The sequence below is a fragment of the Sorex fumeus genome, unplaced genomic scaffold (genome assembly GCF_029834395.1).
Source record: "Sorex fumeus unplaced genomic scaffold, SorFum_2.1 ptg000006l, whole genome shotgun sequence".
NCBI lineage: Eukaryota > Metazoa > Chordata > Mammalia > Eulipotyphla > Soricidae > Sorex > Sorex fumeus.
This window is the reverse complement of record NW_026606063.1, coordinates 49,950,148-49,964,395: the sequence shown is the minus strand read 5'-3', so window position 1 is coordinate 49,964,395 and position 14,248 is coordinate 49,950,148. Positions and strand designations below refer to the sequence as shown.

General features: G+C 38.5%; 1 protein-coding gene across 1 annotated transcript in view; it reads left to right on the top strand.

The window, feature by feature from the left end:
* Positions 1-14,096, top strand: part of REL (REL proto-oncogene, NF-kB subunit) — a 37,652-nt gene extending 23,556 nt beyond the window's left edge. The window contains exons 5-10 of the mRNA XM_056128954.1: positions 7,159-7,299; positions 8,018-8,122; positions 8,995-9,207; positions 10,605-10,673; positions 10,789-10,857; positions 13,300-14,096. Of these exons, the coding sequence (XP_055984929.1) occupies positions 7,159-7,299; positions 8,018-8,122; positions 8,995-9,207; positions 10,605-10,673; positions 10,789-10,857; positions 13,300-14,087 (1,385 nt within the window). The 3' untranslated portion in view covers positions 14,088-14,096. The remainder of the gene's footprint in view (positions 1-7,158; positions 7,300-8,017; positions 8,123-8,994; positions 9,208-10,604; positions 10,674-10,788; positions 10,858-13,299) is intronic.
* The last annotated feature ends 152 nt before the right edge of the window (positions 14,097-14,248 follow it).

The window sequence follows — 14,248 nt, the reverse complement described above, 5'->3', positions numbered from 1 at the left end:
TAAAAAGTGAGTCTGGAGCAATAGTGCAGTGGGTAGAGTGCTTGCTTAGCACGTAGCTGACTTGAGTTCAATCCCAGCATCCCATATGGTCCCCTGGACCCAGCCAGAAGTAATCCCTGAACACATAGCCAGGAGTGATCCTTGAGCACCATGAGGTATGGCCCCAAAACAAAAACAGAATAAAACAAAATAATAATCATAATTATTAGGCTTGGAGAGGTGACTGATTGGTACAAAATTTGCCTGGCATGTTTGAGACCCTAGGTTTGATCTGCAGCACCACAAAACAAAGCAACAGTCATATTACGTGCAATCCACTCTACTTCTTTTTCTTTTTTTTAAAATAACTAAAATGCTTGTGCAGGACTGGGGGTATAGCTTAATGGTAGAAGGCTTGCCTTTTCATGTGTGAGGCACCACAAAAAGAAAAAAGAGGAGGGGAGAGGAAAATACTATTCAACCCATTAAACTAATTTTTAAACTTTTGTTTGTTTTGTGCCACACCCAGTGGTGCTCAGGACTTAGTCCTGGCTCTGCACTCTGTAATCATTCCTAATGGTGCTTGGGGGACCATACAAGTGCCAGGGACCAAACCTCAGGGTTTGGCTGTGTGCCCTACCCATTCTGTAGTTGCTCCAGCCCACGTTCAACTGATTCATTACCAAAGGACCCCATATAACGATCTGAAAATTTCTGTCATAGATCATTCTGATGCAAGTGATCTGGGGCCATGCTTTGAGAAACTATCCTGATTATCAATTCCTATCAATTTATTCATTTTTAAAGAATAGATTTTTCCCCTTCCTTTTTCTTCACTGTTATGGTTGCAATTACTGGGGGTCACAGACCTTGGTGCTTGCACATCTTAGAATCTACCGGGTGTTGCACTAGTGACTGTGGTTGAGCATATCTTGTTGGTGCTCTGGAGATCACACACTATGTTGCCACGACGGAGTCCCAGACAGCAGTGATTCAGGGATTCTGCTAGGCACATGTATGTAGCAGTAGGGATCAAACTTAAGGCTTCATGTTTGCAATACAGGTGTTCTTGCCACTCCACCAACCACAGGGCTCCAAGATCAATTTCTGAAGTATGGCATTTAAAACACTTTATAATCTGATTAGTGTTCCCTGCCAGTTTCGCTTTCAACCTCATCTCTCCTTCAGTTTTCCATTTTTCGTTTGTCTAACCTAGACTGCTAAAACACATGCATTGCTATTTGCCAGAATGAATTCTATGCTATATGCTTTCTTTATTTTTTTAAGACTTTAAAAAAAATTATTATTATTATTTTTTTTTTACTTTTTGGGTCACACCTGGTGATGCACAGGGGTTAATCCTGGCTCTGCACCCAGGAGTTACTCCTCTGGCGGTGCTCAGGGAACCATATGGGATGCTGGGACTCGAACCTGGGTCAGCTGTGTGCAAGACAAACACCCTACCTGCTGTGCTATCACTCCAGCCCCATATGCCATATGCTTTCTTGCCACTTGCTTTTATGTATGCAGTTCCCTTGAAAAAAAATCAGCTAATTATGGACTAAAATCTTGACTTAAATAATATTTTTAAAACTTTTGCTAGGAAATAGTGGTAAATAGATTTTCCCTTGTGGAATATTGAGTGTTCATCTAAGTTGCTCATTGCCTTAGCCACCTCTTACAAAATTGGAAGCTATATATCTGGAGTGATGTCAGGGGCTGGGGTCAGGGGTAGTAAAAGGGAAGAGAAATGTGACCTCTTTTTCTGAACGTACCTCTCTGGATTGCTATAATTATTATGATATATTAATTTGGGGTTTTGGTGTTTGTGTTTGTTTTTTGTTTTTGGTCTTGAGACCCTATCTCGCAGTGTCCAGGGGTCTATTCCTGGGTTGGGAAATCATGCAATGCCAGTCATAGGTGATCTAACCTGGGCCTTCAGTATGCAAACCCCTGTCACTAGCCTTTTGAGCTATATCTCCAATAATTTAAAATAAGGACTTTGTTTATATTTTCATCCACATTCTTGAGGACTCCCCAGACACGGGTTTGCTAAGTGATAAGAGCAAAAAGGTAAAAGGAAGTTCTCGTGTTATTCACATCAGGCCTGTCTCAACCACCCCTGACTTGATTTGGAAAATTAAGTTACCTGAGGTGACTTTTGGAAAACCCCTAAGGACGGGGTGCTTGGGTTACAAGAGGAAAGAAAAGGAAAAAAAAACATGCTGTTTGAGAATTAGAACTTTCAACCTCATCCAACCGCCCTGCTAGAAGGGGAGTGTCAGGAGGTTGGAATAGTCACCACAGCTAATGATTTGATAAGTCATGCCATGAGCCGAGGCCTCTAAAAGTCCTAACTAGAGAGGGGTGTGATAAGCTTCTAGGTTCAGGAAGATGTGGAGATGCTGGGAGGCAGTGTGCCTGGGAGGTCTTGATAGTTCAGCAGTGCTTCTCCATACTCATATATCTTTCTCGTTGGCTGTTCCTGAGTTGTAACCTCTGATAACAAACCAGTAGTCTAGTGTATAAATTACTTTCCTGACATCTTTGAACCGTTCAAAAATTAGTGAACCTCAGGAGATAGCTGGACTTGGAATTGGTATATGAAGTGTGTGTCTTGCAGAGGGGAATGGAAGGGTGAGGGTCTGAGCCTTCCCCTGCAGGACTGAGCTGACCCCTGATAATTGGTGTCAGAATTACTTGAATTGTAGGATCTCACGCACACACCCATTTGTATCTTGAGAGTTGGAGAATTGATGTATGAGGGGAAAATCCCCACACAGTTGGTATCAGAAGTGTTGGTGTATAGTGAATAGAGACATATAGAAGTACTTTCATAATTTCCTTCTCCCATATCTTGGCCACGATTCTTCCCCTCTTCTTCCCCCACACATCATGCCTGATGCCTTTGAAGTAATTTTTTTCATACATTGTCTACCTTTTTTTAGTTCTTATGGTAGAGTTGACACTAATTACATGTCATCAGAGGCAGAGAATCTCAGTCCAGAAAGATAATCCAGTGGTTATGGCACTTGCATGTAGCTGACCCTGATTTGATCTGTGTCACCACATTGCTCCCTGGACTGCTGGGAGCAACTCCCAAGCAAGGAGTAGCCCCCAAGCACCACTGGGTATGCTCCAAACTCTCACCTGCCTCAAAAACAAAAAACAAAGGTAACTTTCTTTGTTAAATTTTGCTTCATAGTTTTCTTAAGCAACTAAATATTTGATTACTCAGCAGCTTTATTCTTTTAAATTTTTAGTACGAACTGAAGCATAAATATCTGTTGGACAAACTGGCAGGCTACCGGATGTAACCTGCCCACACGGCAGAGTCTGGCAAACTCCCCGTGGTGTACCCAATATGCCAAATACCAGTAACAATGATGGGTCTCCTTGAATATAGCATTCTGTTAAAAATCTCAGGGCTAGGATGAAGGAGACGTTACTGGGGCCTGCTCGAGGAAATCGACGAATAACAGGATGGTCGCGATTCGTGATATCTAAGTCACTGTGCATATGGTATTCCTTGTTCGTTGCATATGCAAAGATGGATCAAAGACCCTCTGCTTTCATAAAATCTTATCTAATAGAATAGACGAGGCATGCATAGATGATTATCAGCTAAGAGTAGGGCAGAGAGATAGTGCAGGAGGTAAGTCTGCATTATAGTCCCATAATGTGAGGGGCCACTCCTGAGCAAGGAACTAGGAATAGCGCCTGGGCACCCCAATCCCCATCCCCACCTCCAGACCTTTTAAATGTGTAATAGAGGTATAGGTCGAGGGCTTCACTGACTTAGCAAGGGGAAGTATTTCCTTCCATTTTAGAAGATGAGGTTATACTTTCTAGAAAAGATGCATCTTTGAACTTCTTAGATTGGTTAGCCGTATACCAACTTTGAACTTTGAAAGATGCATCTTTGAGTTTTTAAGGTAGGTTGTTAGCATTGGGCAAAAGCAGGCATGGTGGCTCACAATTCCTGTTTTCTGGTTATTGATTTTTTTAGCTATAGTGCCAGGGATTCAGGGCCTCTTATGCAAAGCCTGTGCTGTACTACTGAGCCTCATTTCTGGTCCCCTGACTAAATATTTTTAAGCTTTGCTTTATTAACCAGTTTATTTTCTTTTATATACCATATAAATGTTTTAAATAAACTTAATTGAAGTCTAATATATATTAAAATCTTAAAATCCAAATATAGTTTCTCATGTATCATCACCATAGTCAAGAAACATTTCCAGTGCCACCCCAAAGTTTCTTTGGTCTCCTTTCCAGTCAACTTCGTCCATATTTGGCCCAGTCACTATAAATTATTTAATATATCAGTAGTTTCATATATTAATTCTAAAACATGAGATAAATGGAAGATTATATTTTATATGGGCTGGAGTGATAGCACAGCGGTAGGGCGTTCGCCTTACACGCGGCCAACATGGCCGACCCGAGTTCGATTCCTCCGCCCCTCTCGGAGAGCCCGGCAAGCTACCGAGAGTATTCGATATGCCAGACACAGTAACAACAAAGTCTCCAATGGAGACGTTACTGGGCCCGCTCGAGCAAATCGACGATCAACGGGAGGGCCTTTACCTTATCTTTTTGTTTAATCTACTTTTTGAGCTATATCTTTGTTGGGGACTGAATTCTAGTTTTTACTTTTGGTTTGTTTGGTTTTGGGTTCACAAATAGCAGTGCTCAGGGCGTACTCCTGGCTCTTCACTAAGGGATTACTCCTGATGGGCTCGGGGGACCAGATGGAGTGCTGAAGATTAAACCCAGGTTGGCTATGTATGCAAGTGCTCTATCTGCTATACTATTTCTCCAGCCCCTTTTAAAAAAATTATTATTATGTGGATATTACAGTTTGTTTATATATTCATAGAAGATTGTTTTGGTTGGGGTCCCATACCCGACAATGCTCAAGAATTACTCCTGGTTCTGCACTCAAGGATCACTCCTGGCAGTACTCAGGAGACCATATGGGATGCCAGGGATTGAACTTAGGTCAGTGGCATGCTAAGGCACGCTTCCTACCCATTGTACTATCTCTCCAGCCCCAGTAGAGACTGTCAGGAGCACTTTGTTACTAATTTAATTTTTCTTTATTGATTACTTATCTTTGGAATTGAGAAACACTTATGTCTTGAACTCTGAATTGCAAATGCTGTAAAGAAATTAGTTTGCAGAGGCAGACTTCTGCTCATATAATCATGCCGTAGTGTAGGCTTCAATGATAGAGATTTGGCTGAAAGCCTAATATGCACATAGAATTTCTTAGGGGAATAGCTAATTTATATCATCTTATATCCTCATGATAATTCATCTCCAAGGTATTAGTCTGTTTTCTTACATATTTACTGTTTATAATTTTTATGCAGAATGTGTACATTTTTCTAATAGAGTTCAATTTTTTTCTTTTCTTTTTCTTTTTTGGCCATAGCCTGAAGTATGTGTGTAACTCCTGACTCTGTGCTAAAGGATCACTCCTGGTTGCATAAAGGACCATATAGGATGCCAGGAGTTGAGCTCTATATGCAGAACAAGCACTGAACTCACTGTATTATACCTTTGGCCCCAAGAATTCATTTTTTTTTGCTTTTGGGGCCGTACTTGGCAGTGCTAATGGGTCACTCCTGGCTCTGTGCTCAGGAATTACTCCTGGCAGTGCTCAGGGGACTATATGGGATGCCAGGGATTGAACCTGGGTCAGCTGCAATGCAAGGCAAATGCCCCTACCTGCTATATTATCTCTCAAGACCCTCTCCACACCCTAGACATTTTTTTTTTAGTTTTTGAACCATAACTGGCAATTCTCAAGGGTTATTCCTGGCTCTGCACTTAGAAATTATTTCTCGTGGTACTTGAAGACCATGTGGGATGCTGGGGATAGAAACCAGGTCAGCAACATGCAAAGAAAACTCCCCACCTGCTATACTGTCTCTCAAGGCCCTAGAATTCAATTTTTTTAAGAGTAGAGTTTCTGAATTCAGTAACCTGAGTTTGGTTTTTTGTTTTTCGTTTTTAATTTTTTAATTCTATTTTCATAAGGTGGCTCACATTAATTGATTACATTCAATATTTCAACACAAATTCATCCCCCACTATTTCAGATTTTCCTACCACTACTCAAGCCTTCTTGCCACAGGCAGATGCTACATAATTTATTTTCTGTTGCTTGTTATGAATATCATGAAATGTCACATGGCCACATTTGTGGTCACATGCTCTATTTGAAAATTATATTCTAAAATTGGAATTCTAAAATTGTAAATAACTGGTGTCCAGAGATATCTCTGAAGCAAGCTAATCTATTCTGAGATTCATTTCTGAGTCTCTGGATTATGGCCTTTAATGCGCTTAAATAGCACCTAGAGGCAGTTCATGGGCATAACAGCCAGGACCCCAAATGGACAGGGAGACGGGAAGGACCGGCCCTTCCCTAAGTGGCCTGAATTTGAATTACTACTCCATCACTCTCAGCTGTGAAACTTTGGACTTTAAAGTCATATCCTTGCATATGACTTAAGTTAAATACAGAGGTTAGGGAGCATGTCACGTTTGATACCAAGGTCAGTATCTGGTACTACATGATCCTGTGAGCATCGCCAACAGTGGCCCTGGAGGGCCCAAGCACCACCATGGTGGCTCTGGTAGTTCCTGTCACATCAGACCCAGCAATGCCACATCCTCAGACCCTAGCATTGAACCACCCGCCCAGGAGCTGAGTATCACTGGAATACCCGGCACTGTCTACCATTTAGGAGGCACCCCAAATAAATAAATAAATATGTATAAAATGGGAATGTTAGTGTTTTAGGGGATAATTGAGAGTCCTTATAATTACTGGACTCATTTTGTTGAACTAATGAATCAGTGCCTGTTCTCTAATTTGTATAACCTGTGAACTATTTTTTAAGCTTGATTTGCTATTAATATCAATTTGGGATTTTGATCAAAATTGCAGATAATGGGGATAGTTATTTCCTGTTGAACAGCTTTCTTGAAATTATGTAGCACTCTGTTTCTATTAGTACAGATTGGGTTGCTATTCGGTATTAGTATACATTGGGATACTTTTAGATTTATTGGGCAAGAAGGAAGCCCTAGCAGGATTTTAGTTCTTTGGGACTATTTCACATTCTTTTTCTTCTAAATGTCACACATTGATTATTCATATAGTTCCTGAACCACAGCTGCTTGATATTGAAGATTGTGATCTCAAAGTGGTGAGATTATGTTTTCAAGTTTTCCTCCCTGATGAACGTGGTAATTTGACAACTGCTCTACCTCCCATTGTCTCTAACCCAATTTATGACAATCGTAAGTATTTTATTTTCTTGTGTTTGTGTTTATTTTATAGTTTTTTTAAGAAGTATTTTGATAAACAGTATGTTCACTGTAGGAAAAATCCAAACCTTACTGAAGTAAATCAAATGGAAACTAAGCCTATGATTTCATTTCCATGTCTTATACACAAGGCCCAGAGTTCAGTCCTTGGTATCACATAGTACCTTACCCCACCACAACTGGGTATACAGTGGGGAAGATTCTCCCCACAAGATAATGAAAGATTAGAAAACTTCCCTCAAACAGGATACCTGTTGTGTGTGCATAGGGCTAAAAAGATCACAGTGTCACTCTGAGAGCTTTGAATTCTAGGGAGAATTATTTAATAATATTTGTTGGGTAAGAGGAATCATGAAAATTGTATAAACTTATAGTTATGGTTATAATTCAAGAATATTAAACTGATGACACTGAGTGCTCAGAATAAATTTGAAGAATCAGAACTTGGGATCAGGGAGAATTAATTCCAGGACATGTCATTGCCTAGAAGTAGCCATAAGCTCTAAATCCTATTGGGCAAATTTCCTTTATTAAGGAAAATTCAGATATGGAATATTAGTATATCCCATGTCCTTATTTATACAAAGAAAATTTCATCTATTTTTATGATTTGTTTTGCTGAAATTGTCCCTTTCAGAAAAACATTATATTATTAAAGTAGTAACCTATTAAAAATACCCTTTATATTTAGGTGCTCCTAATACTGCAGAATTAAGGATTTGTCGTGTAAATAAGAACTGTGGAAGTGTCAGAGGAGGAGATGAAATATTTCTACTCTGTGACAAAGTTCAGAAAGGTATTTGATTTTTGTTTCATTAAATTCAGAATATATTTTAGATTAATAAATACATTTTTGTTTTGCCATTATTATTTCTTTGCTTTGTAGTTTATGTAGCATGGCTGCAATAGTGTTAGTTTCATTGTTTTGATGTTATCGTACCTTTTCTCCACCAAAATGTCTAAGACCGCTATCACTGTCCTTGTGTGACTTCTAGTCTGTCTGTATCTTTCAGGCCACTATTGCTTGGTTTCTTGAGTTTTGTGACCTTTTCGGGGGAGGCATACCTAGCTGTGCTCAGAGTTTACTTCTGGCTTTGTGTTGTTCAGGGATTACTGCTGGTGGAATCAAGGAACCATATGGGGTGCCAGGAATTGAACCCTGGTGGGTCTCATGTGGAGCAAGGGCCCTATCCACTGTTCTATCTCTCTGCTCCTGGTTTTGCACTCTTATAGGTGAGGTGATGAAGAAGATGTGAGAGGAATTACTGACCTCTGTAATCATTGTCACCAGTAATTCCTTATTCCCTTAGAGCATGGCTTCTTCAGATTTTCCTACTATGACCTCTTTCACCTGAGAAATGTAACATGAGCTCGCTTGCAAATAACACCTTGGAATCATGACATGGTTTATATTCAACTAATTTTTGATCATCACACCTTCAGAAACTTTTTACTGTGACCAAAACTTTCACAGCCCCCTCACCCCTCAAATTCAAGTACATGGCCTGTGTGGAGTTTAGGAAGCTAGGCCTTGTAGCATTTGGCTTCGACTATCCGACCCAGACTATTCCTGACTGCCCAGGCCCAGAGTGCAGAGCCCCGTACTCTCAGATGGGAACACAAGACTTAGAGATGTCAGACTCAGTTTCTTTTTTTCTTCTTCACCAGATGACATAGAAGTTCGGTTTGTGTTGAACAACTGGGAAGCAAAAGGAATCTTTTCACAAGCTGATGTGCATCGGCAAGTAGCCATTGTTTTCAAGACTCCACCTTATTGTAAATCAATAATGGAACCTGTAACTGTGAAGATGCAGTTGCGGAGGCCTTCGGACCAGGAAGTTAGTGAATCCATGGATTTTAGGTACCTGCCTGATGAGAAAGGTACGCCTCTATGGTGGCAGTGATTCACTTCTTAAATAGTTAGCCCTGCTAACAGCATTTTCTTCTAAGGTTCATTTGAATGGATCTTGCTGTTTATCTAAAAGTTGGTTCTTCTTAGAATTTTCAGTTAATTTATGTTTTTGTTTGGGGGCCATGGGCTGGAGCGATAGCACAGTGGTAGGGCGTTTGCCTTGCACGCAGCTAACATGGCCAACCCAAGTTCGATTCCTCCACTTCTCTCGGAGAGCCTGGCAAGCTACCGAGAGTATCTTGCCCGCACGGCAGAGCCTGGCAAGCGTGATGTATTCGATATGCCAAACACAGTAGCAACAAAGTCTCCAATGGAGATGTTACTGGGCCCCCTCAAGCAAATCAATGAACAATGGGAGGGCAGTACCACAGGTTTGGGGGCCACACCCAGTGGTGCTCAGAGCTTACTGCTGGCTCACACCTCAGGGATCACTCCTGACAAGCTCAGGGGATCAGCTAGGGTGCCAAGGATCAAACCTTGATTTTCCATGTACAAGGCAATACCCTCCCCACTGCTCCAGCCCCTCAGTTGATTTTCCTTTTCCTTTTTGCATCAAACCCAGCAGTGCACAGGGGTTATTCCTGGCTCTGCACTCAGGAATCACCATATGGGATGCTGAGAATTGAACCCAGGTCACCTGCTTGCAAGGCAAACGCCCTACCTACCCGCTGTGCTATTTCAGTTGATTTTTAATTGACCTTTATGCTCCTTTTCATCCATTTCTAAGGAAAATCAGAAAAAGTTTTTTTAAAAAAACTATCAACATTTGTTTTATTAAATTTACTTTCATTTGCTCTATTTTGGTCCTTCTTTATTATTTATTTGGGGGGACTCTCAAGCAGTGCTTAGTGAGCTTGTGGGTCAGTCCTAGTGACACTATGCTAATGAGACCAGCCAGTGCTGGGTCCTGAGGAGGTAGAACCACACAGCAGTGCTCAGGGTCTTGCAGACCTATATCTGGCAGTGCTTGGAGGGCCATGTAGTGCTGGGCTTTGAATATGGGTCCCAGTGCACGTAGAACACATACCCTGACTATTTAGCTATCTCCTCCATCCCTGTTTTGGTCCTTTTCTGTCCCTTGACAGATGGCAAGCTTGCCTCTCAAGAATGTGGTCTCCATTTTGGTCCTTGTCTGTCCTGTCACATTTATTGACATTGTTGTCTTATGGATGTTAAAAAATAAAAGGTGAATAGTAAAACTATTTTTAACCAAGAGAAAAATATTCCTACTACGGATGTGGGACATATGCTGCAATAATAATTAAATCCTTACTATGCAAATTTAAAGTATTTTCTATAGAATATTTATTATAATAGTATAATTTTATGATGATTTACATGCTCTTCTGATTTCTTTCCTGACCAGATGCTTACGGCAATAAAGCAAAGAAACAAAAAACGACTCTACTTTTCCAGAAAATGTGGCAGGATTGTGGTAAGAACATTTTGGATTGATTTGTGCTTAAGTAGATTTTTATTTATTTTTCAAATTTGTACTAGTAGTTATTGTTTTTAAAATTACATTTAGTAACAGAAAAACTTTATTACAGTAAATTTTCCTGAAAGACCTCGACCTTGTCCCCTAGGACCATCTGGAGAAGAAAGAGTAACAAAAAAAGGTATTTTAATTTCTTATAGTGTATTTATTGTAATCAGAATGACTGTTACTTTATATAGTATACTGGAATTCCATTCTTGGAAATGAAAATGGCTTCCTTGATATTTTGTATTTCTACACAAACTTTCATGTTTTGAATATTATGATTTAATCTCAGCTTTAAAGATTCTATTTTGAAATTGTGATTGCTTTGGGGATTTGTTTTTCAAAGATTACATTTGGAGTGTGGGAATGAGAAGGTAGCTAGAGACAGTGGTGGAGGCGCTAGTACGATGGTGACAGGTGTGAGGTAGAAACAAGAGTTTCTTACTCCTGGTGGTACCAGGATTACACTCTAAGCACCACCTGGTGTGGCCCAAAAACTTAACTAAAATAAAATTCTGAAACATTAATACTAAAACCACTGTAAACTATGGTGTCTAAATAAAATAGGTAACGTTAAAAACACGGTAGTGGTGAGGGGGGAGAATTGCATTTTGGGACCTGGGATATAGTTCAGTGGTAGAGTTCATTCTTTGCACTTATGAAACCCTGAATTCAATTCCCCAGTACTTAAACAAATGAAATTACATTTTTTATATGGTGGTAACTTTAGTAATTAAATGTGTCTAGAGAAATGGCTATGTCCAATCAGCCACTTAGTGTTAAGAATTAAAGCGATGAGGGGTTGGTGAGATAGGTCAAAGGGTGAGCCCATGATTAGCATGATCGAGGTTTAGTTTGATCCCCAACACCAGATATAGTCTCTCGAGCACTGCCAGGAGCAACTTCTGAGCACAGCTTCTACAGCTAGGGTAGCCCAAAGGGAAAGGAATAATGCAAAAAGAATGAAGTTTTTAATAAAGTGCTCTTTTCCTGAGTGAGTGCATATATAGCAGTATACCTAACAGTGGAGCTGGAGCGATAGCACAGCAGGTAGGGTGTTTGCCTTGCACGCGGCTGACCTGGGTTCAATTCCTCCACCCCTCTCGGAGAGCCCAACAAGCTACCAAGAGTATCTTGCCCGCACGGCAAAGCCTGGCAAACTCCGTGTGGCATATTCGATATGCCAAAACAGTAACAAGTCTCACAATTTGTTGTGAGACATTACTGGTGTCCCCTTGAGCAAATCGATGAACAACAGGAGGACAGTGCGGTGCTACCTAACAGTATACAGCATATACAAATTATTTATATATATGACTGCATATATATCTGCAGTCATAGAACATGTAAATAAATACAGAATTTTTTTTCTGACTGAAAATTTTAGAATTATATCTTATTAATTATTGCTAATTAATGTTTCCTCTATCCTATTTTTCCCTAAAAGTGGAGAGAATAAAATTATTTTGGCCCTTGGATTTTTGTTAACTGAGATTCTGGTATTGTTCACTTTTTAAAACTAATTTTATAGACCATCAGAGGCTAAATTTTTATATTTAACTGGAGTAAAATTCTATTTGCTAAAATAACAGACTAATACTTTTATAGGTATTTATAAAATAATAAGGTATTTATAAAATAAGGTATTTTATTTATAAAATAAAATTTTATAAAATAAAATAAAAATAAAATAAATAATAATAAAATAAAAATAAAATAATAAAATAAATAATAAATAATAAAATAAATAATAAAATAAATAATAAAAAATAAATAATAAAATAATAAAATAATAAAATAAAATAATAATAAATATATTATATTTTAAATATTTTAAATATTTTATTATAAATATTTTAATATTTATAATATTAAATTATTATAAAATTATTATAAAATTATTATATTATATTAAATATTATAAATATTTTATTATAAATATTTTAAATATTTATATTATAAATAAAATAAAATAATAATAAATAATAAAATAATAATAAAATAATAAAATAATAAAATAAAATAATAAAATAATAAAATAAAAAAATAAATAATAATAAAATAAATAATAAAATAAAATAAATAATAAAATAAAAATAAAATAAATAAAATAAAAATAAAATTAAAATTTTATAATAAAATTTTATTTTATTTATAAATAAAATTTTATTTATAAAATAAGGTATTTATAAAATAATAAATGTCACAGAATTCAGTATTCATGTACTCATGTAATTCATGTACTCACAGAATTCAGAGTCATGTACTCATGTTAGTGCTATTAATATTTTATTTGAAATGTTTTATCAGTATTCCTAAAATTTTTTTTCTGTTAATTCAGTTTAAATTTTAGAAATGGGGCCAGAGTGATAGTACAGCAGGTAGGGCACTTGCCTAGCTGAGTTCAATTCCCCAGCACCCTATATAGTCCCCTGAGCCTGCCAAAAGTGACCCCAGAGCACAGAGCCAGGAGTAAGACCTGAGCACCACCAAGTGTGACCCCAAAACCAAAATAAAAATAAATTTTAGAAATTTTTTTTCATTTTAATTTTCTAAAAATACTTTTTCCCCTCCACAGAATCAAATTTGTTTTCTTCTGCTCCAGCATTGAGAGAAATCTCTAGACCTTCAGGAATTTCAAGTCAACCTGAATCCTACTATTCCTCACCAGCGTCCATCTCGGCTGCACTTGTACACTCTTCAGCTGTGCCCTCAGTGGTTTCCCAGCCTCCTGCAAGCTGGTCCTCGACAGCTCATTCCACCTCACACTCGGGCAATACAAATCCGCCAAACAGTTTTTCAACTGGGACGCTTTCCTCTAATTCTTCGAGTATATCATCATACCTGGAAATCCCTGTGAGGAGGGATCTGACTACTCCTAATGCTTGTATTTTCAATAATATTGATGATATGAGCAGAATGGAATCACCATCCATGTCACCAGCTGACTTATATGGTATCCCTAATTCCAGCATGCTCTCTAACTGCCCTATGAATATGATGCCACCCAATAACGACATCATAAGGGAAACTGATAATTCAAGACTTCTGAGCTTGAATCTTGAAAACCCCACATGTAATTCTGTGTTAGACCCGAGAGACTTGAGACAGCTCCATCAGATGTCCTCTTCTAGTACATCTGCAGGCACCAGTTCTAGTACTACTGCTTTTGCTTCACAGACAGCTGCATTTGAGGGATCTGACTTCAGTTGTACAGATAACAGCATGCTCAATGAGTCAGGACCATCAAACATCACTAATCCAAGCAATCATAGTTTTGTTCAAAATAGTCAGTATGGAGGCATTGGTTCTCTGCAGAATGAGCAACTGAGCGACTCATTTGCATTTGGATTCTTTTCAAGTTAACTAGTGAAATTCCAATGGTGATTCAGGATTCAAGTCCTAAATGTTTGCGGTTAACTGATGTTACTTATATATATGTAGCCTTTTATATTTACTAATGGAGAGTATAACACAGTGTGTGCGTGTATGTGTGTGTGTGTGTGTGTGTGTGTGTGTGTGTATGT